The 27500-nt window shown below is 48.3% G+C and overlaps 3 protein-coding genes across 3 annotated transcripts in view; 1 reads left to right on the top strand and 2 right to left on the bottom strand.

Moving 5' to 3' along the window:
• LOC130116428 (protocadherin Fat 3) overlaps positions 1-5588 on the bottom strand; it is a 128015-nt gene extending 122427 nt beyond the window's left edge. The window contains 5 exon segments of the mRNA XM_056284339.1: positions 2047-2248; positions 2375-2509; positions 2657-3930; positions 3933-4472; positions 4475-5588. Coding sequence (XP_056140314.1) covers positions 2047-2248; positions 2375-2509; positions 2657-3930; positions 3933-4472; positions 4475-5588 — 3265 coding nt within the window.
• Positions 5589-7807: 2219 nt separating this feature from the next.
• chordc1b (cysteine and histidine-rich domain (CHORD) containing 1b) lies at positions 7808-18776 on the top strand. Its single transcript, XM_056284891.1, has 12 exons — positions 7808-8076; positions 11468-11517; positions 12021-12077; positions 12311-12471; positions 12602-12702; positions 15168-15226; positions 16411-16481; positions 16756-16861; positions 17072-17191; positions 17337-17399; positions 17654-17863; positions 18525-18776. The coding sequence occupies exons 1-11, from the start codon at positions 8013-8015 to the stop codon at positions 17825-17827; spliced, it is 1026 nt and encodes a 341-aa protein (XP_056140866.1). The 5' UTR covers positions 7808-8012; the 3' UTR covers positions 17828-17863; positions 18525-18776.
• A 2994-nt stretch (positions 18777-21770) lies between these two features.
• Positions 21771-27500, bottom strand: part of LOC130116427 (tyrosinase-like) — a 9513-nt gene continuing 3783 nt past the window's right edge. The window contains exons 2-5 of the mRNA XM_056284338.1: positions 26908-27124; positions 23962-24109; positions 23522-23703; positions 21771-22036 (exon numbers count right to left, since the gene is read on the bottom strand). Of these exons, the coding sequence (XP_056140313.1) occupies positions 21771-22036; positions 23522-23703; positions 23962-24109; positions 26908-27124 (813 nt within the window). The remainder of the gene's footprint in view (positions 22037-23521; positions 23704-23961; positions 24110-26907; positions 27125-27500) is intronic.

The raw sequence follows: 27500 nt of genomic DNA, 5'->3' as shown, positions 1-27500 counted from the left end.
TTCATGCAACTCATTCTCTCTCTCAACTACTGTCGATACTCATTAGTCTGGCTAAAGGTCAGTCCGGGTCTCCTTTTTCAAGTCACGTACGGTAGGGACCGTCGTGACAGGCTCTAAGGCCCCAGAGGAAGAAATGTGTAAGATGAATGCAAACGCCGGGGTCACGGTGAGAGTCGCCGTGTTAGTTTTGTATTTTGCAGGTTGTGTTGCCTCTGATATCCTTGTACTCTTACCCCTACTCACTGGTGTTATGGATCGGTCAGCACCCATTTGATGTTCATCCATCTTTCGTAATTACCTCAGACGTCAGTTACCCTGAGTAGCCAGAGGCGGTGCCACAGCCCCCGTTTGTTCAGCCATGTTCCATGTATGATGCCTGTAGACGCTTCAAACTGGAAATGTAACCCGGGGAAATGATGCTTCTCCACAAAGCACTCAAGCAATTCTTAAACATGACGCCGATGGGCGTGCGGGTGGCGTGGCGGTCTATTCCACTGCCCACCGACATGGAGATCGACGGTTCGAATCCCCGTGTTACCTCCAGCTTGGATAGGCGTCCCTACAGACGCAATTGGCCGTGTCTGCACTAGCGCCACCACTGGTCTGTCAGGGCGCCTGTTTGGGGGGGGAAGCGGGATCCTCCACGCGCTACGCCCCCCCCCCCTCCCGGTGAAACTCCTCACTGTCAGGTGAAAAGAAGCAGCTGGCGACTCCACATGTATCGGAGGAGGCATGTGGTAGTCTGCAGCCCTCCCCGGATCCGGGGGGCAGCGACTGGGACGGCTCGTAAGAGTGGGGTAATCGGCCAAGTATAATTGGGAAGAAAAAGGGGGGGGGGGTCCAAAAAGAAACTGACTGAAATATCTCAAATTGTGATGATCATACTTTGACAAACCTTGACAAGAAGGGACGTATCTCACACCTGCGTTCCACTATACACATGGCCAGAGGGGGGTGCTACATTGCTTGTTCTCACGTGAGATAATGAATGACGCCGCTAATCTCAATTGACAAACTCAAGGGGTCTTACTATGATATACCAGCATTTCAAAAGTTCCCAGCTTAGCTCAGAAAGCAACCACGTGGTAGGGGGGAAATATGCATCTTTTTTCTGGGGGGGGGGTAGCAAATAAAACAGTCTTCCTCGGCCTTCATCTTGGCAGCTGACCGCAACAAGATAGAGTGAACTTGCCCCTCATGTTTCCATTTGGCTTTTGAGTCATGTTTTTCCTCGGTATAGCAATGAGTCAAGGCCACTCGGCTCATCCCCTTCAAACCACTCGCGCTTTGGCTGTGGCTTGGCTGGAGGACGGTTTCTGTAGACAACGTCCTCCTTTCTGGGTCAGGTCTCCTTAGATAAGTCGGACCGATTCTTTTATAATTCATAGCTGAAGCTGATAGCTGTGAGAGCAAGGGGGGGTGGGCGGGCGGTGGGGTGCTGCTGTGTGTGGGGGGGGGTGGGGGTGGGGAGCCTTGATCAATGTTATCTACACAGGAATGGATCTGTTTTACTGGATGCCCCAGGCCAGCCACTACCCCTGTACTGTAGCTGCCATGCTGCCCTCATTACAGTAATGATCTCCCAGTACACCAAAACCCCACGTGAGGCTCCACCAGCTCCGACTAACTCGCACTCTTTTCTGTCCCTCTCATCGCTCCATCTCCCTCTCTACCCCAACAGACTGAAGACCAAACACAGAAACACACACACACATGCACACGGACATAAACACACTCATATACCAGCATGCACAGGGTCCTGAGGTTTTGCCTGTGTTTTCGGTTAAAAGCTCGATGGTTTCACACAGGCGGCCATGATGCACAAGCGCTAAAAATGAGAGTAAACAGAACAAGAAACACACTGGTAACAGAGAGGGAGTCAAGGAGCTGGTACGCACGGACGCCATTGGAATCGTAAAACATTTAATTTCTTATTACCTGCGATGACTAGTGGTAAATTGAGATGTGATAGTCTAATCGAGTCACCACGAGCTACTGGGTTTTCACTTTGCATAACTTGTCTCCGAAATTGATCTTTTGTCTCACCTGTTTCTTCGTCAATGGAGAAGCTGCCCAGTCCGCGGCCTCCTCTGATGGAGTACCTCAGCACTCCATCCCTGCCTTCGTCGTCGTCCTTAGCGCTGACAGTCAGAACACTTGTGCCCGCTCGAGAGTTCTCCTTCACTGAGCTCCTCACGGCAAAGTCGGAGAAGTAGGGTGCATACAGATTCTCATTAACATCCACCACCTGCGGGCACACGGTTACTCGTTTCACTTAGCTTAAGGGAATGGCCAGATAACTGTGCTGTGCATCTTCACTGTTTGTAAAGAAAGTGTGTGTCTGTGTATGCGTGTTTGTGGTCGTTCTCACCACCTCGACTTCTACGTATGTTTGAGCGCTGAGCCTGGGAACTCCTCTGTCCTCAGCCAATACAGTTAAGTTGTAAAATGGTTGTCTTTCATAGTCCAGCTCCTTTCCAATCCTCAACATCCCATTCACAGGATCCACCTGTGCCAACACATTCCAATCCAGTACAATGTCATGCAGCATTTTAACAATATTTTTATTTCAGCCACCTTAGTGACTCAAAATAAATGTTAAAAGCAATGGAACAAGGCATCCGCATCAACAACACAAAATATTTACATCTCCTACCTCAAAGGTGCCATTGAAGTCATTCATCAAGGAATATCGGACCTGCCCACCAGGGCCGACATCTTGTTCTCGGGCCTCCACCCAAGTGATCACAGCCCCGGGCGGGAGGTCCTCCAGCACCCTGGCACTGAAGCTGCTCGGAATAAAAGCCGGAGCACAGTCGTTGACATCGCTCACTATGATACTCAGTGTAGTCACTGTGGACCTCTGGGTGCCTCTCTCTGCTTTGTCTCTGGCCTCAATCTTCAAGCTGAAAGTCGGAGACGCTTCTCTGTCAAGCTGGCTGGCAACGAACACACTTCCACTTTCTCTGTCTATGCCAAACTGAGGGACACTTGTCAGCAGCGTATAGTACACCTGTCCATTTTGACCCGCGTCTTTGTCAAACGCCGTGATGGTGATCACCTCGGTGCCAATGGCAGAGTTCTCCGACACGAGGGTGGTGTAGTCCCCCTGGTAGAACTGCGGGTCATTGTCATTTGCATCCTCAACGATCACCGTCAGCAGCCGCCAATTCGACATCTGGGGGAAACCGTGGTCGTAGATGGTGATGTTGAGGAAGTAGCGGTCACACCTCTCACGGTCAAGTGGTCGTAATACGGTTATTAAACCAGTCTCCATGTTAATAGTGAAGCAGTTTTCTTTGTTACCCTCAGGTATGGAATAGAGGATATACCCGTTGAAGCCTGTATCGCCATCTCGTGCTCTCACCTGAAATACACTGGCACCAGTAGCAAGATCTTCCCTTACAAGAATACTACCGGGCAAGGCCTCAAACTGAGGAGCCTGCTTGTTGACAGAAAAAAGGTCGGTGTATCGCTCATCCATTCTTGTCTCACCCATAGCAGAGGCTTTGGTAACCATTTTTTCCGCCAGCAGCTGTGCCACTCGGGTTTCTTTGCAGTTGAAACCTCTGGCTGGCATCCTACCTCTTACAACAGACATATTCACAAACGTAGAGTCCGAGAATTCTCCATCTGTTGCCACGACTTTAAGGTTGAATACCCCGCTTTTTAGATTAGCCGCTGTTAATGTTCTCTTCAGTGACAAGGCCCCCGAATCTTGGTTCAAAGTGAAGTAGTCTAGTTCATTACCAGATAGTATTTTGTACTTCACCATTCCCAGCTCATCTATGTCTATGGCAGATAGAGTGAGAATAGTTTGGCCGACAGGGAAATCCCGACCTATCATCCCCCTGCAGGACACCTTCTCAAAAAACGGTTGATTGTCGTTGATGTTGAGCAGGCGAATTGTGACATTAACCTCACTCTCCGTCTGTAAGGTGACCCCCAATCGGAGGCCCGCACAGCAAACGTATAGACATCTGCAGAGGACTCAAAGTCCAGCTCGCTTGTAATCCTCACCTCACCCGTGTCCTGGTCAATGGTAAATGGTAGCGATGCAAGACCTGATATTGAGTGGGTTATGTACCCGTTCTCTCCTTTATCATCATCCACAGCAGACACCACAAGAACGACTGTGCCTAATGGCAAGCTCTCGTTGATTGCAATATCATAGAAGAGACTTGTGAATGCCGGGGTATTGTCATTCGCGTCCTCTATGGTGATTTTGAGCTTTGTTTGTAGTTGACTGACAATGTCAATCACCTCTATCCCTACAGTCTCAGAGGATATTGTCGTCAACGATCTTGTAGTCATGATAGCTCCAGTCAAAGGATTTATATCAAAGTATATTGGATCGGAGAGCACGCTGAAGCTGTAATTGACACTCAGAGGGGCAGGGGAGATCTTCAGCAGCTCTATGATAGTGCCGGGGGGTGCTATTTCACTCAGTTTGACTTCATAAACATCTTTTCGAACTTAACCACTACTGGCTCTGGCTTTTTCACGAGCAACTGAACACTCTGGATGTTGGAAAATTTAGGTGGTGTGCCCCTATCTTTTGCCTGGAAGGTCAAATTACAGCCGAAGGGGAATTTATCCCAGTCTACAGATTCTGAAGTTTTAACCCGATACTCATTACCAATTGGTGACCTGTCAATCACAAACTGCTCGAAGAGGTCACCGTCAATAATAGTCACCCACTCTATATCCCCAGATATACCTTCATCTTTGTCTTCCACAGCCAACAATGCATAGACTGGGTTCTTGTCTGACCACAGTGGTGTGACAGCAGTTGCACTTAGAACAGGAGCAAACTCATTCACCCGCTCCACAGTGAGCACTAGTTTGGCAGTGCTGCTGATGCCATTGTTCCCATAGAGTTTCATCCCTCTGTCAACCACCTGCATCTCCAGCTCAAACCGGTCTTGTCTCTCTACTCTGGGTCGGCCGGTCAAGGTGATGACCCCACTGGTTGGGTGGACAGCAAAGAGATCCACTCTGTTCTTGAAGAAGTAGTAGAACTCTCCATTGGAGCCCACATCCGCATCTGTGGCTGTTACTCGGCCTATGCTGGCCCCTAGAGAGGCACTTTCAGGAACTGTAATCGAATAGGAGGTTGGCGAGAACAGAGGCCGGAGATCATTGGTATCCAGGACCTTGATATAAACTGTGGCCAAAGCCTCTAAGCCTCCTTGTGCAGATGCCTTTATGGTTAATGTGTAATTGTCTTGTACCTCTCGATTTAAGATGGCACCACTGCCTCCATTTGTGCGTATACGGAGGAAACAGAAGTCTCCCATTACATACTCCTCAGCCTGAAAAATTCCCTCACTATCTCCAGAATCGATGGTGTATCTAACGTCTAAAGAGCGGGGTGGTGCAAGAATGACCCCCATTTTCACGTCACTCCTCGCATAGGTCCTAGCCGCGGAGTTCTCAAATATGGAAGCATTATAGGAAGGCTGGGTGAAGAGAAGGAGACCCGGTATTGCCCTAGACTCCTGCAGGAACTGGGCTTGGCTTGAGAGGAAGATGAAGAGGAGAAGAGGTGCATTGAGGTGCAGGGAGAAGCTAGAGAGCGGCAGCATGTTGCCCAAAAGATTAGATTTTATCGCCATTCCATCACCAAGTCACCCTAAGTACAGAGAAAATAAGGGAAAAAAGGAACAGGTCTGGGTTAAATAAGTGAAGCCAAGATTTAGACGTAGAATGCACCTAGAATGCACATTTTTAGCAACAGGGAATGCAGGAAATGTTTCCGAAAACCATCACAGTGCAATGACATTAATATCAAATATTGATTTCAATCAGGCCTCACACCGATTAGAATGATTGGCAATTATTAAAACCCTTCTGATTTAGACTGTATTGGGTCATAAATGTAAGCAAGCGCACAAATATATAGACTCATTAAACAACCTCGGTGATTAAAATCATATCCATCCACCCATCCATTAGCCAAACCACTCATATCGTCAAAAGAAAACCGAGATGGAAGTGACATTTGTAATTACTGTCATTATCTATCGCTTTTTAATACATTGTTGCTTGAATTCTAAAATGTATTTCTGATGATCAGATTTAACATCAGTGATAATGAGCACATACAAAACTACAAAATTGTAGACAGACAGACAGACAGAGAGAGAGAGAGAGAGAGAGAGAGAGAGAGAGAGAGAGAGAGAGAGAGAGAGAGAGAGAGAGAGAGAGAGAGAGAGAGAGAGAGAGAGAGAGAGAGAGAGAGAGAGGAGAGAGGGAGGGAGGGAGGGAGGGAGGGATAGATAGATAGATAGATAGATAGATAGATAGATAGATAGATAGATAGATAGATAGATAGATAGATAGATAGATAGATAGATAGATAGATCTTTGCATAACAGCAATGGAAAGAACTACGCGGAACTGCCAAATACACCGAAAGAAAACAGGGCACCGTATTGATATGGGCTTGACGGTGATCTGAACGCAAACATGTATGTTCAATGGCAGAAACATTCCAGACATATAACGATGAATCAAAATTAGCCTTCCAGATCATTTCAGTGAAGTGTGGGGAAAAAAGAGCAGTCATCGAGACGTCAAAACTTATTTGAGATTGTCACCGAAACACTGCAAAGGGCTCCTCTCGGGAGGCACACTGCTCTGCAAAACTCGATAAGAAAATAATAAACGGTGAACCTGAAGTGTAGAGCTTTACAGAGAGATGGGGGGCTCCGTCTGAAAAGGGAGGCTGGCTGCACGGAAAGTGAAAGGAAACTTGCACGTGAATACAGGTGCGGTTGTTCACGTTGCTGATTAGGTTAATCATATAGGACGCTTCACAGGCAGAAGGCTTAAACCTGCAGACGCCGCCGTGCTCTCCCCGTGCGGCGCCTCGTCTCTCCCCGCAGGCGAGTTACGCGCGGGGCGATCCACCGGTGAATCACGCCGTCGCCTACCTTAACAAGGAGCATCCTTTCCCCCCACGCTGAAGGTGGCGCTTCCCCATCTCCTCTCCCGCTGTCTCCCGTGGATTGAGTGAAGGATCTCACAGCGCCTCAGACCCGGCAGGGGGGCAGGGGGGTGCGAAGTGAAAAATGTATAAGATGTATATGTCCGCGCGAGCGAATGCACGGGGGGGGGGAGACCCGGGGACCCTATAGAAAGAGGTAGAAACCCCCAGCTGTGCCCTTCTTCTCGTTTACCGGACCGCATAAAAGGCGCGCGGTACTGTTGCTTTATCAGTGACATCCACCCCCCCCCCAAAAAAATAACAAAACAAAAAAAAAACAATGTTAAATCCAACAAGGAGGCATAACAAACTGATTTGGGATGCGGCGTAAGTTTGTGACGCGGTCCACACTAGTTGCCGCTTTGTGGGACTTGGTTCGCTCTCGTACGGGGAGGGGGGGGGATGAGAGGCAGACGGCGCTCGGTGCGCAGGAAGAGAGCCGTCCGGGATGTTCCGATCTTTGCCGAGCATACCCGACGACACCCGGAAGCCGGACAAGCCGGGATGTATATGTAGCGCCGCTACGGGGGAGGGGGATGAGAGGCAGACGGCGCTCGGTGCGCAGGAAGAGAGCCGTCCGGGATGTTCCGATCTTTGCCGAGCATACCCGACGACACCCGGAAGCCGGACAAGCCGGGATGTATAGCGGTGCCGCTACGGGGGGGATGAGAGGCAGACGGCGCTCGGTGCGCAGGAAGAGAGCCGTCCGGGATGTTCCGATCTTTGCCGAGCATACCCGACGACACCCGGAAGCCGGACAAGCCGGGATGTATAGCGGTGCCGCTACGGGGGAGGGGGATGAGAGGCAGACGGCGCTCGGTGGGCAGGAAGAGAGCCGTCCGGGATGTTCCGATCTTTGCCGAGCACACCCGGAAGCCGGACGAGCCGGGATGTATAGCAGCGCCGCTTGAGGTTGAGCTTTCAAAACCGGCTTTGTTTGCTGTTTATTCTGTCGATCGGGAGGTCGTTTTTTTGGGGGGGGGGGGGGTCCGTGTAACCCTTCTCCGGCTCGGTGACTACCATGTCAGTTTTATGTTACAATAAGGGATGCGGGCAGCGATTCGATCCGGACAACAACCCGGACGGTAAGTGTTGACGTGCGGTAGCTAGCTAGCGGCGGCGTGTTAGCTAGCTAGCGGCGGCGTGTTAGCTAGCTAGCTAGCCAGCCTCCGATCATCTGGACATTTCTGCAGCGCTGCCGCAGCCCCCTGCTGTGTCCGTAGCAGGTTGGGTTCATTGTGTATATATATGTGTTGTTGTGTACTTTTGTTGCGTCGTTTGCCAGTGTGTGCTGCCAAGGCTAAGTTTAGCATCTTTCTCTAGGCGTTGACAAGAGTTTGCGGTACTGGGATCCGCTCGTCCCGGTCGGAGTACAGAGGAGAGATCGGTTGGGTCCGGCGCTTCTCTGTAATGGATCTCGCATGTAGTCTGACGGCCGTCACGTTGCGTTACGTTCAGACTAATTAGCGTCCAGCGTTCAGGCACAAGTCGGATAATTGATATACAACGTTCAGCCGAAACATTAACACCATCTGCCTGATATTGTGTAGGTCCCCCTCGTGCCGCCAAGCCGGCTCTGACGCGTTGAGGCATGGGCTCCGCGACACCTCTGAAGGTGTCCTCTGGTATCTGGCACCAAGACGTTACCAGCAGATCCTTTAAGGTCCTGTAAGTTGCGAGGCTGGGGGCTCAATGGATCAGACTTGCCCCCCCCCCCCCAGTACATCCCAACAATGCTCGATTGGACAGATCTGGGGGATTTGGAGGCCAAGGCGACACCTTGAACTCTTGGGTCATGTTCCTCAAACGGTTCCTGAACAAGGTGTGCAGTGTGGCAGGGTGCATTATCCTGCTGAAAGAGGCCACTGCAACCAGGGAATGGCGTTGCCATGAAGGGGTGTACTTGGTTTACATGAAGGGGTGTAATTGGCAGCAATGTTTAGGTAGGTGGCACATGTCAAAGTAACATCCACATGACTGCCAGGACCCAGGGTTTCCCAGCAGAACATTGCCCAGAGCATCACATTGCCTCCGCTGGCTTGCCTTCTTCCCATAGTGCACCCTGGTGCCATCTCTTCCCCAGGTAAACGACACACATGACGTACAAAAAACGTGATTTATCAGACCACCACACCTTTTTCAGTCGCTCCATGGTCCAGTTCTGACACTCGCATGCCCCATTGTAGGTACTTTCGGGGGTGGACAGGGGTCATGGCACTGACCGGTCTGCAGCTACACAGCCCCATATATGCAGAAATCTGTGATGCACTGTGTGTTCTGACACCTGTCTGTCATAGCCAGCGTGAACTTGTTCAGCAGTTTGAGCTACAGTAGCTCTTCTGTGGGATCGGACAAGATGGGCTAACCTTCGTTCCCCACGTGCGTCAATGAGCCTTCGGTGCCCATGACCCTGTCACCGGTTCACCAGTTGTCCTTCCTTGGACCACTTTTGGTAGGTAGTGACCATACCACAAGACCTGCCGTTTTGGAGATGCTCTGACCCAGTCGTCTAGCCATCATAATTTGTCCCTTTTCAAAATCCCCCAGCTCCTTACGCTTGCCCATTTTTCCTGCTTCCAACACATCAACGTAAAGAACTGACGGTTCACTTGCTGCCTGATATATCCCATCCCTTGACAGGTGCCATTGTAATGAGATACTCAGTGTTATTCACTTACCTGTCAGTGGTTTTAATGTTTTGGCTGATCGGCATAAAGCCTATAGGGTCGTTTTGGGTTTAGAAGTAGCGTTTCAGGGTTTTTTTGTTGTTACAAATGAGCTTCAGTGACATAAAGTCCACCCATTACAGTCTATTAGGCAGAGCACAAAATGATTGGAAGGTTGTTGAAAGAATTTTGTGTTGTAAAAGGTGAATGTTGTTAAAAGTATGAATATGATTATATGAATAGTGCTGTATGGGGTCACAAAATAATCAAAACGCTAAACTTTGTTAAAATTTGTATTGTCTCTGATCTAAAACATAGACCTGCTGCTCCTTATTAGATTAATTCTGTATTTAGTTGTGTGTCAGCACCAGATAAACAACAAAGGAGGTTAATAAGATGTCAGAATACACTTAAATGTGGATTTTAACATTAAAGTGTGGATTTCTGAAGTGACTGGTTGTGTTGCACTGCAAATGAAAACTGCCAAATTACAATCTAGGTTGAAGAGTGTGTCTACTTCTGTAGCCTAATTTTCATTGATTTCATTTGCTACTATTAGTATGACAGCCCTGTGTGTAGCATGCCTGTCAGCTTGGTTAACTATAATGCTGGGAAAGTATTTATTGCCCTAGTTGTAGGGTATAAGTCACCAAATTGTAAGTGAATGGCATTGGCTACAACCAGGTTCCCTCTAGACTCAACAAAGAATGAAATCTCATACACCATACATTAATTGTCAAATAAGATTCTGACCCCCCCCCTTACTCCCCAGTTGTACTAGGCCATCCCGGTCGCTGCTCCACCCCTCTGTTGATCCGGGGAGGGCTTCAGACTACCACATGCCTCCTCCGATACATGTGGAGTCGCCAGCCACTTCTTTTCACCTGACAGTGAGGAGTTTCACCAGGGGGAGGATCACGCTATTCCAACCCAACCCACCAGAGGAGGCGCTAGTGCAGCGACCAGGACACACACCCACATCCGGCTTCCCACCCGCAGACACAGCCAATTGTGTCTGTAGGGACGCCCGACCAAGCTGGAGGTAGCACGGGGATTTGAACCGGCAATCCCCGTGTCGGTAGGCGATGGAATAGACTGCTACGCTACCCGGACGCTCAAGATTCTGATTTATGTTCCATAGTCTACAGTACAGAAATATTCCAAAAAAGCTGTTTTAAAAATAAGAAAACAATCAATAAGTTTTGCTGCCATAATTTGTGACCGTTCTTCGTTGAAAGTTGGCTCAGGAGTAAACTTTGTAAGCTGAACAAGTCGTCATCAGCCTTTTGGCAAAGCAGCACACATAATGACACTTGCTGAGTTCCACTTATTCCGTTTATCATTTGAGAACTCCATTATCACATGTATATCACAACAAATAATTATTCTGTCATGTCGGCGGTACAGTTCCTCTATTCCAATCATAGCTGTGCCTATATCGATGGCAGTTGGAAAAAGTACGGACGCAGTCTGTTCTGTGGTACCAGCACAGCATCGAAATCAGCGGTGTTGTTGATGATAAACTGCGTATCTTCAAGGCGATATGGCCACCACATTTCTCTGTCCTTGGAAACCGGCCAGGAATAGGAAATATGATGACGCTCTCTTTTTTCTTCCCTCATTTGTTTTTAAGGCTTTAATGTTCGCTCTTTTTTCTGCGTAGTCCCACCTTGAAGGTGCATTACCCGATTCCGTTCTCCATCCCACAGTCTATTCAGACTACAAACATGGATAATACCTGATCTGATTATGTGGTATTTAACATTTCTTAACTAACCAACTTTGTGTTTTGTGTTTGTTTTTTTTAAAGATGTATGCACCTTCCATCCAGGAGTTCCAGTGTTCCATGATGCACTGAAGGTAAACAGTCTGCTAATGCATCATTAATGTGTGTCATGTCAGGTTATTGGGCGGCACGGTGGCGCAGTGGTTAGCACGGTCGCCTCACAGCAAGAAGGTCCTGGGTTCGAGCCCCGGGGTAGTCCAACCTTGGGGGTCGTCCCCGGTCGTCCTCTGTGTGGAGTTTGCCTGTTCTCCCCGTGTCTGTGTGGGTTTCCTCCGGGTGCTCCGGTTTCCTCCCACAGTCCAAAGACATGTATGTCAGGTGAATTGGCCGTACTAAATTGTCCATAGGTATGAGTGTGTGTGTGTGTGTTTGTGTGTGTGTCGGCCCTGTGTGATGGCCTGGCGGCCTGTCCAGGGTGTCTCACCGCCTGCTGCCCAATGACTGCTGGGCTGAGCTCCAGCATCCCCACGATACTGAGACCAGGATAAGCAATTCGGATAATGGATGGATGGGTGTCAGGTTATTGGCCATGACTTGGGTTAATGTCTTAATGTCATGTCTGCGTAACTTCCCGTAGGGCTGGTCCTGCTGCAAGAGAAGAACCACCGACTTCTCAGATTTCCTTAGCATTGTTGTAAGTATCTTGCTCTGGATGAACACTTTGAGTTTCTATCTTACAGGAGTTTCTTTTTTAAATGTACCAGAAAAAGGATTTTATAAGGTAAAGCAAGATTTGAGCTGAACCTGTTCAAACTGCACTCTATTCTTCTCCTAGTTAGCGACTTCTAACTTTGCTATGGTCACATCAGCACTTATTGTTCCCTGGTCTAGCACAATAATCTGACCTTGGCTTCTTCCTTCCCTCAGGGATGTACTAAAGGTCCCCACAACAAAGAGAAGCCCCCAGAGCCCGTAAAACCTGATGTGACGTCATCAGGAGAAAAGAAAGACGTCGCTGACCAAAGACCGAAGTTTAATGAGTATGTCATTTCTGCACCGAAGCCTCTGGACACCATATGCAGACCAAGGTAGTACTGCTAATCCCAGTGTTTCAACAGGCACGTCTCGGGATGTTTTCTCGGAAGATCTCAAGAAGTTCTCATGAATTGTTTGACAATCCAAACCGAATTTCTAACATCTGCTCGGTCATTGTTGCAGTGCTGATGAGCCGATGGTTAGGATGCAGCATAAGGTGTCTGCCTCTCTGAAGCAGGCGCTGGAGAAACTGAAGCTGACTGAAAACACGACGGAGAAGAAAGGTAAGGCGCTCGACCGGCTCCCCGTACCTCTCCTCTGTCCTTCAACTCTTCGTGCTCCTGTTTCCCTCAGCCTTTTGCTACAGCTCAGGTGTTCCGCCGGTGCTCTCATCAAGTGTGATTTACATCGAGTGGGAAAGCGGAGTAAGCTTGAATTCCTTGGTCACTAAAATCTCGAGATAGAAGCTGTAATGGCCTACAGAACCATTAAGGAGAGCGCTGGAAGGGTTGTTTGCGTTCTATGGTGTAATTGGAGTGCTTTAGAGGGGAGAGTATATTACTCGATGAAGCGAAGGAGTGAGGAGGTACTTGAAAAGATGTCCTTGTCCTTGTCCTCTTAACCTCACTTTGGTTTTCACCGTCACACTTCATGTTGTGCGAGACAAGGGGGACAAGCTGAGTACAGGAAGCCTTCCACTGGGAATTTGCTTTCAGCTGTCTCTTCCACATCCGTCATGTCATTTGGGGAAATAAGCCAAGGACAGGGCAGCACCTCCAGCCCTGTCCACACACGTTTTCAGTTGCGTCTTCTATTTTCCACAATATATATACAAACCCAAGTGGAAATAGTTGGGACGGTATGGGAAATTAAAATAAAAACAAGAAGGCAGTGATTTCTAACTTCACTTTGACATTTATTTCATTGCAGCTAGTATAAAGATGAGACGTTTCATGTTTTTTCTGGTCAATTTCACCCCCCCCCCTTTTCTCCCCAATTGTATCCGGCCAATTACCCCACTCTTCCGAGCCGTCCCGGTCGCTGCTCCACCCCCTCTGCCGATCCGGGAAGGGCTGCAGACTACCACATGCCTCCTCTGATACATGTGGAGTCGCCGGGCCGCTTCTTTTCACCTGACAGTGAGGAGTTTCACCAGGGGGGACGTAGCATGTGGGAGGATCACGCTATTCCCCTCAGTCCCCCTCCCCGCCCCATCAGGCACCTCGACTGACCAGAGGAGGTGCTAGTGCAGCGGTCAGGACACATACCCACATCCGGCTTCCCACCCGCAGACATGGCCAATTGTGTCTGTAGGGGGGCCCGACCAAGCCGGAGGTAACACGGGGATTCGAACCGGCGATCCCCGCTATGCTACCCAGACGCCCCATTTTATTTGTAAATATGCATCCATTCCTGCCTTTCAGGGCTGCAACACTTTCCAAAAGAAGTTGGGACAGGGGCAGTTTAGGGCTAGTAATGAGGTAAAATAAGGTGTGATTTGAAACAGGGGGTTGTTTTCATGATTTGGTGCAAAAAGCAGCATCCAGGAAAGACCTAGTCCTTTAGGAGCAAAGATGGGCCAGCTTGCCAACAAATGTGTGAGAAAGTTATTGAAATGTTTAAAAATGATGTTCCTCGAAGAAAGGTAGGAAGGGGTTTGGATATTTCTGCGGTGCAGAACGTGATTAAAAGATTCAAGAAATCTGGAGGAATTTCAGTGCGTAAAGGGCGAGGGCACGAGCCTAAGCTGAATAACCGGGCTCGCCGATCCCTCAGACGGCACCGCACCAAGACCCACCCTTCCTCTATAAGCCATATAACCACACGGACTCGGGATTACTTTAGCAAGCCTACGTCAAGCACGACAGTATGTAGTGACATCCACCAATGTCAGGTAAAGCTTCACTGTGCCAGAAGGAAGGCTCACATTACCGTGTCCAGATGCATCGTTGACTTGTCTGGGCTCGGCTCCATCTGGGACGGACCGTCACACAGTGGAAACGTGTTTGTGTTCAGACGAATCGGCATCTCGGGTCTTTTTTTTTGAAGAAATGGACGCCGTGTGCTCCGGACCAGAGAAGAAAAGGACCATCCAGACTGTTACCAGCCACAAGTCCAAGACCCAGGGTCCGTCGTGGTGTGACGGGGTTGTGTCGGTGCCCTGGGCGAAGGTAATGTGCTCTTCGGTGACGGCACCGTTAATGCCAAAAGCACACAGAGATTTAGGAGCAGCATGAGCTGCCTTCAAGACCCCTTCTCCAGGGACGCCCATGCACATTTCAACAAGACAACGCAAGACCACGTCCTGCACACAGCACAGAGGCATGGCTGCAGAAGAAGAGGGTGCTGACTGGCCTGCCTGCAGTCCCGGCCGGCCCCCGATAGAGCGTGTCCGGCACATTCTGAAACGCAACATGTGACGACGAAGACCCCGTACTGCCGCGCACCTTAAGACTTGTTTGCAGGAAGAATGGGAGAAAATTACACCTGAAAAGAAATGGCAACATTACAAAATGGTCAATCTTGTACTGCCCCAACTCGTTTTGAAATATGTTGCAAGAATCAAATTTAAAATGTGTTTATTTAAAAAAAAAAAAAACTCATGAGGCAAAACATCACAATGTGCTGTTGTACGTTGTTCGATGTAATACAGGTCAAAGATCATTCACAAATCAGTGTTTTCAGTTTTAATTCATCCAATCATCCCAGCTGTTTCTGAACCCATACTGTTTTCTCTCTCTCTCTTCAGAGGAGGATGGCGACGAAATCAAGATTGGAACCGCCTGTAAAAATGGAGGCTGTACTAAAGTAGGTGGCCATGGTGTTCATGTATCACTGCATGCTGTGATCCCTCTGCTTGTCTTTTCTGAGCAGCGTTATGAAATAAGTTGAACTCTAGGCACCGAGGGCGGCACCGTGGCGCAGTGGTTAGCGCGGTCACTTCACAGCAAGAAGGTCCTGGGTTCGAGCCCCGGGGCAGTCCAACCTTGGGGGTGGTTGTCCCGGGTCGTCCTCTGTGTGGAGTTTGCATGTTCCCCCCGTGTCTGCGTGGGTTTCCTCCGGGGGCTCCTGTTTCCTCCCACAGTCCAAAGACATGTAGGTCAGGTGACTCGGACGTACTAAATTGTCCCTAGGTGTGATTGTGTGTGATGGACTGGCGGCCCTGTCCAGGGTGTCAGCCCAATGACTGCTGGGATAGGCTCCAGCATCCCCGTGACCCTGGGTAGAATAAGCGGTTTGGATAATGGATGGATGGATGAACAAACCGAAGGCACGATGGAGGACTTGGCTCTCCAGTCCAGCCACTTTGATTGTGAGAGCAGATGGAGCAGCAGAACATGTGACCATTTGTACACCACTGGAAGATTAACTACCGAGTCTTCCACTACTGACGACTCTAAATAATCAAAATCATTTGAAACGTTGGACACAACAACCCCTGAATTGGTCTACACCAGCTTACTTTTTTACTCCTTCGGTAGAAAATAGACAGAAACTCATTCACTCGGTTGTTTTATCAAATCTTCTTCATGTTCATAGTTGTTAAGTGTGGACAAACTGATGTGTCCTGGGGTTGTTGTGTCAGTGTTGTCATCTTTTTTTATCAGCGCTTTGCTCAAGAAAACCAGAACGCACAAAAGAATCTTGCAGATCTTGAGCTTTCAGATACACAAATTAAAAATGCATGTCTTCTTCTGAAGCGCACAACTTCAGAACAATGCTCTCCAGCACGAGAACATCTTGCTCTTCATCCAAACTGACGTCCTGAAAGCAGCATGTTCCCCGTCACGGAGTCCACACGTTTGAAGGAAATATACTCCCAAGATTGATGGGAGAAAAAAAAAAATCTTGTTGTTTTCAAAGCGTACTTAAAATTGAATGCGCGCTGTAAGTTTTTTTTCCCCTGAATTTCATCCCTCAATCCCCTTCGCGTTTGCAGCGTTTCGCCACGGCGCCTCTGTAACCTCCCCTTCTGCTTCCGTTTTCTCCAGAGTTTCGACGGACCCGCCAGCGACGAGGACACGTGCTCGTACCACGCAGGATTTCCCATTTTCCATGAAGGGTCGGTACTGGGCTGATCGTCCCTTTATCGTTAAGGAAGGAAATGTGAGCCGTTGCAGCAGAATTGTTAATTATCCACACGGTTTAATTATTGATGTGCGGCCTTTCAGAATAATGAGGGGGGTGGCTGGGTGGGGCATGAGGTGGGAAAATCAAGAAAGTTTGCCTCAACCTTACACCAGGGTGTAAGCTTAGGTGTGTAGACTGCTGTTATGACGGTGGCGAGAGACAATTGTGAACCCTTACCAGCCCGTGTCACTTCCTGTCCTCCGCAGGATGAAGTACTGGACGTGCTGTAAGAGGAAAACGTCGGATTTCGACACCTTCTTGTCTCAAGAGGGCTGCACCAAGGGAACGCACATATGGAGGAGAAAAGATACGGTAGGTTTGCCTGCGCTACAATGAGCGGTATTGTGTGTGCACGTTGAGAGTTGTTGAGACAATCTCAACTTCGGCTCCCTCTAGTGGTCAGTGGTGGCTATGGCTGTCACAGTGGCTAGAGCCTTATCGGGTGGGTCATAAATAACACTCGTTGATGTGAGCGTTAAAAGTGTTTCTCCCCTTGGCTCCTGGGCCATAATTTCCCTGCAGGGGAAGAAAGTGGTCCCGTGTCGGTTCGACTGGCATCAGACGGGTGGGCAGGTCATCATTTCCGTCTACGCCAAGAACTCCGTCCCAGAGCTGAGTTATGTGGACGCCAACAGCACCACGGTGAGGGACGCTACCCTATCATTATAATGCAGCCATCTATTCCTCTCTCTTCAAAATCTGAATTATTGATTGATTGATTGATTGATTGATTGATTGATTGATTGATTGATTGGGGAACGCTGTCTAATTCTTATTTCTCCCACAGGTCAGCATCAACATCGTATTTGAGGGGGAGAAGCAATTCGACCAGAAAATTAGTTTGTGGGGAGTAAGTCCAGAAAATACTTGAAATACGTAAATGCACTTTAAACACAATGTATAACAATAAAAACCTTTAAGAATTTACTTCACATTTCATCATATGTGTTGGTGTGTTAGTGTCTATAGACCGAGTTTGAGTGAGTGCCCAGTAAAGTTCACACCCACGAATCGCAGTAACAATGGTTGGTAGCGTAGTATTTGAAAAGGATAATGCGGACTTTCATTTTAGACATTCCTCACACGGCCCTGCTCTCCTTGTAGGTGATCGACGTGAGCAAAAGCGTGGTGAACATGATGGCAGCCAAGATCGAAATAGCCATGAAGAAGTCCGAGGCCATGTCTTGGGCTCGTCTCGACCTCCCTCCGCCCGTCACTCCCCCCAAGGAGAGCGAGAAAGAGGAGGGCGACAGCGAGGACGATGACGACGATGATTGATGAGGCGTCAAAATAAAGGATTCTGTTTATATTTCAGTTAAAATCATGTTTATATTTTAGTTAAAATCATGTTTATATTTTAGTTAAAATCATGTTTATGATTCCTTTAAAATCATGTTCTCACCCTTGACCTCCTCCAAGGGTGACATCTTTTTACACTGTCTCAGTAAGATCATGGATTTGGGGGTGACACACTTGACGTGAATCCCTTACCCCCCCCTACATCACTTACATTACTGTGATTATGTGTCGTGGGGGGTCATTTAGGGTCAGTCACTCGGTGTATCCCGTTTTAGGACCCAGCTTTGAATCACGGGTTTACACATTTGTAAAAGAAAACATTCTTGTCCGAATTAGAAAACGACGTTGGGATGCAGTCGTGACGTGACGCACAACTTGAATGAATGTCGGGGAATTGAACCCCGGTTGATGTCGAGGAGCTGGATGACTACACACGTGTTGTACCTCACCGCAGTTTCCTGGATAATCCACGCAAATTTTATATGAATACTGTTTTTAAATGCCCGAACGTGTGTGTTATCCATGTCATGTATCATACAAATGTGTGTGTTGGCATTTGTCTCACGTTAAGCACATTCAAAGAGTAATACTTAGAAGTGTGTGTATATATATATATATATATACAGTATATATATAATACTTCACATTCCATTGTATGGTTTGGTTTCTGTTTCAGATCTGTTGATGCTTCATATCAGTGTTTGGTCCGTCAGTGTCACATGAGATGCCTTCATGTCTCCAGCCATCAAGTAAAACTTCTCTGGGTAGTTAAACGTAGGAGGTTTGAACCCCTGACACGTGCACGTTTATTATATTGATTTTTGTACTGAATAAAGCGACTTGTCCAAAGACGATAGACCCCCCCCTAAACTCTTGTTTGAAGCATAATAAAAGAAAAGTGGACACCGGTCCCTCTGGACATGCTGTGTTTCATACGGGTTTTCAGCTGTAAATAATAATTTATGTCCCTTTGCCATGAAAAAAAAAGCAACATGATGCACGTTTCGTTTTTTATGTCTTATTTTTATTTGGAATCACATTAACAGCGGTGTTACGTAATCATCTTTAGTTGGATGCGTTTTACGAAGTGATCCGTCTTTTCTGCTTTTCGCAGGGTAATCGTAGAAACACCACAATAGACCATGGGGGGGTTTTCCGTATGAGAGAAAAAGTACAAAAACCATACTTGCATAAGCACATTTAAACAAAAGGAGGGCGTTTTGGGGAAATATACGGTTTCCATTTCTCCCAAATTTCCTCAGCCTCATGTAGAGAAGGTGATTCTTTCCATCACAAACATGTCATATATTATATCACAGCAGTCCTCTATAGATGGGCTGTCTGGCCTAAGCCATTTCTTTGTAATTGCTTTCCAGCAGCTACACCCAATAGTCCAAATAAGTAACTTGTATTAGTGTCTGTGGGTGTTGCATGTAATGGACCACAGAGGAGTTCATCCCAATTAAAAGTCATTTTTGTCCCAAATATTTGGCCACTAAATCTATATAAATCTGGCTCCAAACGGTATGTGCTTGTGGGCAGGCCCAAAACAAGCGGTACTGATTGGGTCCTGGGAGCCAGAACTTCCCCAGCAGCATAATGCACCTTTCCTAATAGTCCAGCGTCTTGGAAGCAAAACGGCCAACGCGCGCGGCCAGCGGGCCGTAGTGGGCGTGGCCTAATGCTGCACTACATCCGCCGCCGCTGCTGCTGCTGGGTGGCTGATAGCGCCCTGGAATAACGGCCACTTTATTCAGGAAAAGAAGGGGAAATGCGTGTGTGCGAGTTAGTACTAATAATAATAATAACAATAATAACGATGATGGGTTACATTTATATAGCGCTTTATGTTGACACCCCACGCGCTTCACAGTGGGGGGGGGGCGGGGGCTCGCGTCAAGATTACATGACGTTACATTACAGTCCCGATGTAAAGCGCGCGTGCGAGTTAGTAAAGGGCGCGTGCGACTTAGTAAAGGGCGCGTGCGTGTTTGTTCACGTCACCTCGCGGGTTCCGTAGTAAACAAAACACAGTGGGAAATAAACCTCTGCGTCGAGAGCGTTAAAACCCACTCAGTGTTTGGTCTGGACCTCATGGGGTCATCTCTGTGAGAATGGTTTCCATGGAAACGTTCCAGCGGAGACGCCTTAGTTACGCATGAGTGAATGAAAATGGGAGAGTTGTGGTTTTTTTTAATGCAATTAGGAGCTTTTGGGTCATTTCTGGAACCGTGACTGCCACAAATGCCACAGGCAAAACTCCAGAGTTGGGAGGCGTGGGTACAAACCACGCCCCCAGGTGGTGAAGACGCGTCTGTCAACTCTTAAATCACCGAGTCTCCCCACCAGAGACACGTTTGCTGTCAGCTGTGGCGGTCCGCAGTATAAACATCCCAAACTCCACGTGGCACCCGGGGTGCAGGCAGCATGTCAAACTGCTCCGTTATGAAAGCCTGATATGAACCCTCAGGCTTACCGGAAACACATTATTACACCAGGGGGGCCAGGCTCGACACGACCCGGCCCTGCAAGCCCGAGCCCCACCAAGCCTCAGAACCAACCATTTCTCCCTGTAGCAATGGACAGTTTGGAAAGAGACGTTTGAACATATTCGTGTCAGTGTGAAGTAAATAGAACCGTTTTGGATAAAGATGAAGAACAAGGTGATGACCTTTTCAACTGTGACCTCGACCCAATCACACAGACACACAGACAGATTAGACACACAGACACACAGACCAGATAGACAAACAGACAGACAGGCAGGCAGACACAGAGAGAGACAGACAGAGTGAGAGGGAGAGACAGACAGACAGAGAGAGAGAGCGACAGACAGAGAGAGAGGGAGAGGCAGACAGACAGATAGAGAGACAGACAGAGAGAGAGGGAGAGGCAGACAGACAGATAGAGAGACAGACAGAGAGAGAGGGAGAGACAGACAGAGAGAGTGAGAGGGAGAGACAGACAGACAGGGAGAGAGAGAGAGAGAGCGACAGACAGAGAGAGAGGGAGAGACAGACAGAGAGAGGGAGAGACAGACAGAGAGAGAGCGACAGACAGAGAGAGGGAGAGACAGACAGGCAGACAGACAGATAGAGAGAGAGACAGACAGAGAGAGTGAGAGGGAGAGACAGGCAGACAGACAGAGAGAGAGGGAGAGACAGATAGAGAGAGAGACAGACAGAGAGAGGGAGAGACAGACAGACAGACAGACAGGCAGACAGAGAGAGAGAGCGACAGACAGGCAGACAGAGAGAGACAGAGAGAGTGAGGGAGAGACAGACAGACAGACAGACCAGATAGACAGACAGACAGAGAGAGGGAGAGGCAGACAGACAGATAGAGAGACAGACAGAGAGAGTGAGAGGGAGAGACAGAAAGACACACAGACAGAGAGACAGACAGACAGAGAGAGAGAGAGAGAGAGAGCGACAGCCAGAGAGAGAGAGAGAGAGAGAGCGACAGCCAGAGAGAGAGAGAGAGAGAGCGACAGCCAGAGAGAGAGGGAGAGACAGACAGAGAGAGAGACAGAGAGAGTGAGAGGGAGAGACAGACAGACCAGATAGACAAACAGACAGACAGACACATGGACAGATAGCACCAAATGCAGTGGCCCTGCGGGTGGAGTACCCTGGAGAGCCCTGCAGTTCAAAACATCCCGTCATGTGACCCGCAGCCACACTCATGTACAGCAGGTTTTTACTCATTAAACTGATGCAACAGAAAAACAAAACATTGTGCAGGTTGATAGTAGAGAGTAATGTGTAAAGCATCTGACCACAGCAGACCCCTCCACACAGCCCACCGGAGCGTTTGAGTCCCGGTGCTTCATGTTGCCGCCATTAGGCCGAGTAGTAACGCCCTGGACACACAGGTACCTCTCACACACTTTACATACCGGGGGGGGGGGTACATATGGCGCTCACATAGTGCTCTGGTAGGTGCGCCAGCTGGTGTCCTCGGTGTCGTTGCTTAAGATAAGGGGCTGTCTCTCCGGGCTGCTGAAAAGGCTCCTCCACCTCCTCACAGGGAGCCCAGATGAGCCTCGGTAGCGCCTCAGCGCGGTCCGGGCAGCAGCAACCAAGGCCACCGCGACGATGAACCCCACGAACCCCGTCAGCAGCAGCCAGGGCCAGACCTGCCGGAGCGCCTCCAGGAGGGGCCCCATGGACTCAGCTAGTCTCTGGTCTGTGAAGGAGAGGCGGAGGAGGACACGGTCACACAAATCACCTCAACACTTGTTGTTTTTCCCTCCCTTCTTCTCATTACTGTACTTGGCCAATTACCCCACTCTTCCGAGCCGTCCCGGTCGCTGCTCCACCCCCCTGTGCCGATCCGGGGAGGGTTGCAGACTACCACATGCCTCCTCCCATACATGTGGAGTCACCAGCCGCTTCTTTTCACCTGAAAGTGAGGAGTTTCACCAGGGGGGACGTGGCGCGTGGGAGGATCACGCTCCCCCCGCCCTCGAACAGGTGCCCCGACCGACCAGAGGAGGCGCTAGTGCAGCGACCAGGACACAAACCCACATCCGGCTTCCCACCCGCAGACACGGCCAGTTGTGTCTGTAGGGACGCCCGACCAAGCCGGAGGCAACACGGGGATTCGAACCGGCGATCCCCGTGTTGGTAGGCAACGGAATAGACCGCTACGCTACCCGGACGCCCCCGTGTTTTTGTTTTGTGTTGGGTTTTTTTTTGGGGGGGGGGGTTCTGTCTGGGTTTCATTCCAAAAATGAGAGACCCCCCCCCCTACTTATTTAAGTTGTGCTCATGTTTGAGATATACAAGATCAAGTTGAGTTCCTGCCATAGACTGGACCCTGTTCTCGGAAATATCTGACGATAAAACGAAGGTTAATACATATATATATATATACTAGAAGAACCCCGCTACAATGTAGCGGTTTGGTTATCCACCCGTCTAAATCTCCCTCCTCTTCATCCTGCCAGCTAACCGCCTTCCCCCTGCCCCTAAACACCCCCCCCACTCCAACTCCCTCCCCCCCCCCCCCCAAATGCTCAGGATCATCTGAAATGCCGAGAAAAGTGGTTTTTAGCCATTTTTAGAAAAATGCATATTTTGCATAATGATGCATAATTATTATAATTATATTTTAATTTTCTGCTATTTTCTGGTCCTCTCTGGAACAATACCCACCACCTCCAAAAAATGAGGATCATAAGTGCAGTTTTGCAAAAATGCATTTATTTTGCATAATGCCAAAACATTTCTTAAGTCCCAGAAATTTTTTTTTTATATAGGTGAAAAAATCAAAGATGCTCAGAATCATCTGAAATGCCGAGAAAGGTGGGGTTTTTTTTAGCCATTTGGCATATTTATGCATAATTATGCATAATTTTAATTTTCTGGGACTTTTTTCCCTTACTCTCCGAGACAATACCTACCACCTCCAAAAAGAATTAGGATCAGAAGTGCTTTAGTTTTCGGTCCCGCTATCTACACTAACACACACACACACACACACACACACACACACACTAACACCACACACACACACATTACGAAAATATATGAGTAGATATATATATAAAGAATGAAGGGAACGGAATGAGAAGGAACAAAAGTCAGGACTTCGACCAAGACTTTGTCCTCTCATTTTCCTCATTATGAATCAGCTCAGCCAGAAAACCTCGGGACAGGAAGTACTCACTGGCATCCAGAAAATGGGAGTATTCATATCCCAGGTCCTTGCTGGAAATGAAGAATTCTCTGTTCCTTCTGAGGGGGAAGAATGGGACCATGTGGTACTCGCTGTTGTGCCCTATGGGAGCGTTGGCTTTTGGGTACTGAGATGGAGATGGGCGATACCTCCTCAGCCACTGCTCGTAGATGCTTCACAACAAATACACACAAAGACACAAGGAAAAGACTTCTGAAGACGTCATCGAGTCTTGTGATAAAAGCTGTGTGTGTGTGTGCGCGCGCGCGCGCGCGCTTCTCCTGGTTCCTGCAAGTGAGAGATGTTCTCAGATCTGGTCTGGCGGTTAGGGTTGACCAAGACCAACATGTTGATCTGAGAATCTAGCTCACGTGCAGAAATCCAGATGTGCGCGTGTGTGTGCGCGCGTGTCTTGCACGCGGCCTGCCTACCTGTCTACAAAGGCATGGTGGAGAAGGAAGATGGGGTCGTTTGCAGAGGCCTGGACGGAGGACATTGTTCCATTCATGAAGACATGGAGGGCGGCATGCATGCTCCTACGAGGGCTGTTTCCTAATCCGGTCCGAGGGTCGCCAAAACCTGTGCAACGATCCTCAATTTAGCACAACTGTGGCAGCAGTATGAAGCAGCGTGTATTGTCCATGCACACACACACGTTCAAGAAATCAAGATAACAAGTCCAACCCTTTCCTGCACATACAGATCCACTATTCATCATCATCATCATCATCGTCAGTTCCGTAACCTATGGAGGTCGTAGGAGCACAGCTGATGCCTCAACAAGTCTCTTCCCCCGTGTATGGTGATTGAGTTTGGTGGAGTCATCGTTGTGTTCCAGTAGGGGGAGTACCTGGTGGTCCCTGTCTCCCCTCCAGGTACGGATGGCCGTTGGTTCACAGAGGAACTCATCCGCCCTTTTGACAGGTTGCTGGGTGTCCACACACCCTCCTCACAACAACCCAAGGGTTGAAGTGGGGGTGCGGGTTTAGTCGCCGACGACCCGACGGTTGCAGTTTAACGTCGTACCCGGGACCCACTTTTGCTGGTCCTTAACTCTGGTGTTTGCCGGCGCGCTCGTGCGCCTCCGCAGACGCGGACTCTCTGCGCTCCGTTACCGCGAAGGGTTCTCTCCGCGTGAGGAATTTGGCCCTGATGGACCCTAGAGTCTTGCCAGTGGGCAGAATCTCAAAAAGTTGGTGTCCAGGGTGAGAAGGGTCGGCAGTGATCTTCCCTGCCTGCCTCAAGGTCCTGGAGGCGTGCAGATCAGGAGAGGTGGGAGGCGGCAGCCGATCACCGATCACCTCCGATGACTCCAAGGTTACGAACTTGGGTGGTGGGGGTTACAATGGAGCCATCAATGTTAAGGAAAAAAACCCTGGGTGGTGCAGGCGAGGGAGCCTGGGCCAGTAGGACTGTAACGATACTTCATGAGACGGTACATTTCCGATTCAAATATGTGACGATTCAAATCGGCGAGATGAAAAATGAATCACGACGCTCTTTTTCATATGCAAGTTGCCATGACTTTTCAATGGCAGTGTGTACTATTCACAGAGGATTTGGGAATGGTAGCAATCACAGCATTGTAAGATGCGACAGATGTCCTCTTAGCCCCCCCCCCCCCACTTCAGGGATGGTCGTTCCCTCTTCACATAGATGGCCTCTTTAACTCCCCATTCGAACCAGCGTTCCTCCCTATCAAGGATGTGCACATCCTCATCCTTGAAAGAGTGGCCACTTGCCTGCAGATGGTGTAGACTGTGGAGTCCTGGCCTGACGTGTTACCTCTTCTGCGTTGTGGCACCCTCTTGGCCAGCATCTGTTTGGTTTTGATTATTGAGCATGCATAAAGACATTGATTTGCATAGTTTATACCCTACCTCAGAAATAAAAAAAAAGATGGTTCTTACATTTGATAAAGAAAAGATAAGAGAAATATGTTTTTGTTTGAGAAATTCAATTTAGTTTTTTTCCGTTAAGGCAAAAGATATTTTCAGTTTCACTTTTATAAAACAAAAGAAATGTCAATTTTTTTGCAGTTCATACCCTACGTTGGAAATAAAAAAGGATTTTTTAATTTGATAAAATAAACAAAAATAAACACATATTGTAGATTTTTTTTTGACTGAGAAATAAAGGAATCTTTTTCAGTCATAATTTGACTTCAATCTCATTTTGTTAAAAAGAAATCGTGAGTTGAGTGTATTGTTACATCCCTATGGGCCAGTGATTAAGATTTCGGTTGTATAGTCCTTGAGTTTTAAAAAGTTATTTTGCATCCATGTTTTAATGTCCATGAGGTAGGCGGTTCGGGTAGAATGGGTGGCAGCAGAGAGGATTTTGGATGAGAGGTAAAGCTGAGTGTCATCCGCGTAAAAGTGAAATCGGAGGCCAAGGCAGTGGAAGATCTATCCAAGTGGCAGCATGTAAAGGATGAAGAGAAGGGGACCAAGCACCGAACCATGGGGCACACCATGGGTGACAGGAGCTGTGGTTGATTTGCAGTTGTTAATGGATATGAACTGATGTCTGTCGGAGAGATACGACTTGAACCAGGAGAGGGCAGTGCCAGTTAGGCCAAGAGTGGATCTGAGGTGTATGTTGAGTATGGAATGGTTAAAAGTGTCAAAGGCAGTCCTGAGGTCAAGGTGGGTGAGAATGTGGAGGAAGCCTGCATCAGAGGACAGCAGTAGATTACTGGTTACTTTAATGAGAGCAGTTTCTGTGCTGTATTTGGAGCGGAACCCAGATTGAAAGGGTTGATATAGGGTTGCATGAATTGAGGTGGGATTTAATCTGAGTGGCAACGACTCGCTCCAGACCTTTTGATGACAAGAAGGGCAGGTTAGAGATGGGCCAGTAGTATTAGGGTAATGTTCAGGTTTTTCGAGTATGAGGGTAACAGTGGCAAATGTTGCGGTGTGCTAGGGGACATAGCCAGAGGACAGGGAGGAGTTGACACTATTAATAAGTGGGTAAAATATGGGGAGACGCCTTAACGAGGGTGGAGGGGATTGGATCCAGAGCACTGGTTGAGGACGTAAAACCTGCAACCACTGAGCAAAGTTCTGATATAATGATGTTAGTGACTGAAAATGTGCTTATGTTCCCGCTTGTCTGTGCTAAAATTGAAGATACACTCTGCTTGGAGTAGTCTACAGACCTGTATTCAATATCTAACAGAGTATGAATGTTTCACATTTTTTGCTGTTTGGACTACTTACTTAGGCTCAGCCTTAATCAGTCTTAAGCCATTATCTATAATAATATTATATTTATGTATAATATGATCTGTCTGCCCCGTTCAAGTTTGTTGACTTACATGCGGTGTGGGTAGAACTGCTGAAAATTTGCCAAAACCAGAAAGGTTTTCTGACCTTCCAGAGTGTTCCTGAAACTCATGTTGGCAGCGCGGTCCATGGTTCCTGTGTCGTAGTCTACGAGGCTGAGGGTGAACTCTACCTCTTCCGATGTCGGCAACCGTTCAACGATGCTGCGATTTTGGTTCCCCGGGTTTCGACGCAGCGGGCCCTCCTGTGTGGCATCACATAGCACACCTCGGTCATAGTAATCTTCTGCTCTGGAACACAGCACCTGTAGTCCCACGCACACACACACACAACACAACACAACACAACACAACACAACACGAACACTGAGTGAAGCGTTACCTGGTACAACAGCATTCCTGTGACGTAATACGGTTTGATCGAGATTGCACCACTGATACGGATTTCACGTGATCATCAAAAATATTAGTTATCAAGTCATTTTTATGATTTAAGGTTGTGGTTAGAAGACATATCTTCTCTGAAAATTCACATTTCTGTATTGGCAATTGCTCATCTTGCCAAAATAAGATGATTTCCTCTGATCATGTTTGAGAAGAAAGACACTTTTCTATGAAAGCGACTTGAGGCCTAACTGCCCCCTCCCCCATGTGAGGAAACAGTTGAAGGTTTTACATCAG

This window comes from Lampris incognitus, chromosome 8, assembly GCF_029633865.1.
Source record: "Lampris incognitus isolate fLamInc1 chromosome 8, fLamInc1.hap2, whole genome shotgun sequence".
Taxonomy (NCBI): Eukaryota; Metazoa; Chordata; class Actinopteri; order Lampriformes; family Lampridae; genus Lampris; species Lampris incognitus.
This window is presented reverse-complemented; position numbering and strand designations above follow the sequence as displayed.

Bases quoted from the DNA above. Each gene is read 5' to 3' on its own strand.
- chordc1b (XM_056284891.1), top strand. From the start codon at position 8,013: ATGTCAGTTTTATGTTACAATAAGGGATGCGGGCAGCGATTCGATCCG. The intron at 12,703-15,167 runs GTAAGGCGCTCG...CTCTCTCTTCAG, and splicing joins AAACACGACGGAGAAGAAAG to AGGAGGATGGCGACGAAATC. The intron at 17,192-17,336 runs GTGAGGGACGCT...TTTCTCCCACAG, and splicing joins TGGACGCCAACAGCACCACG to GTCAGCATCAACATCGTATT.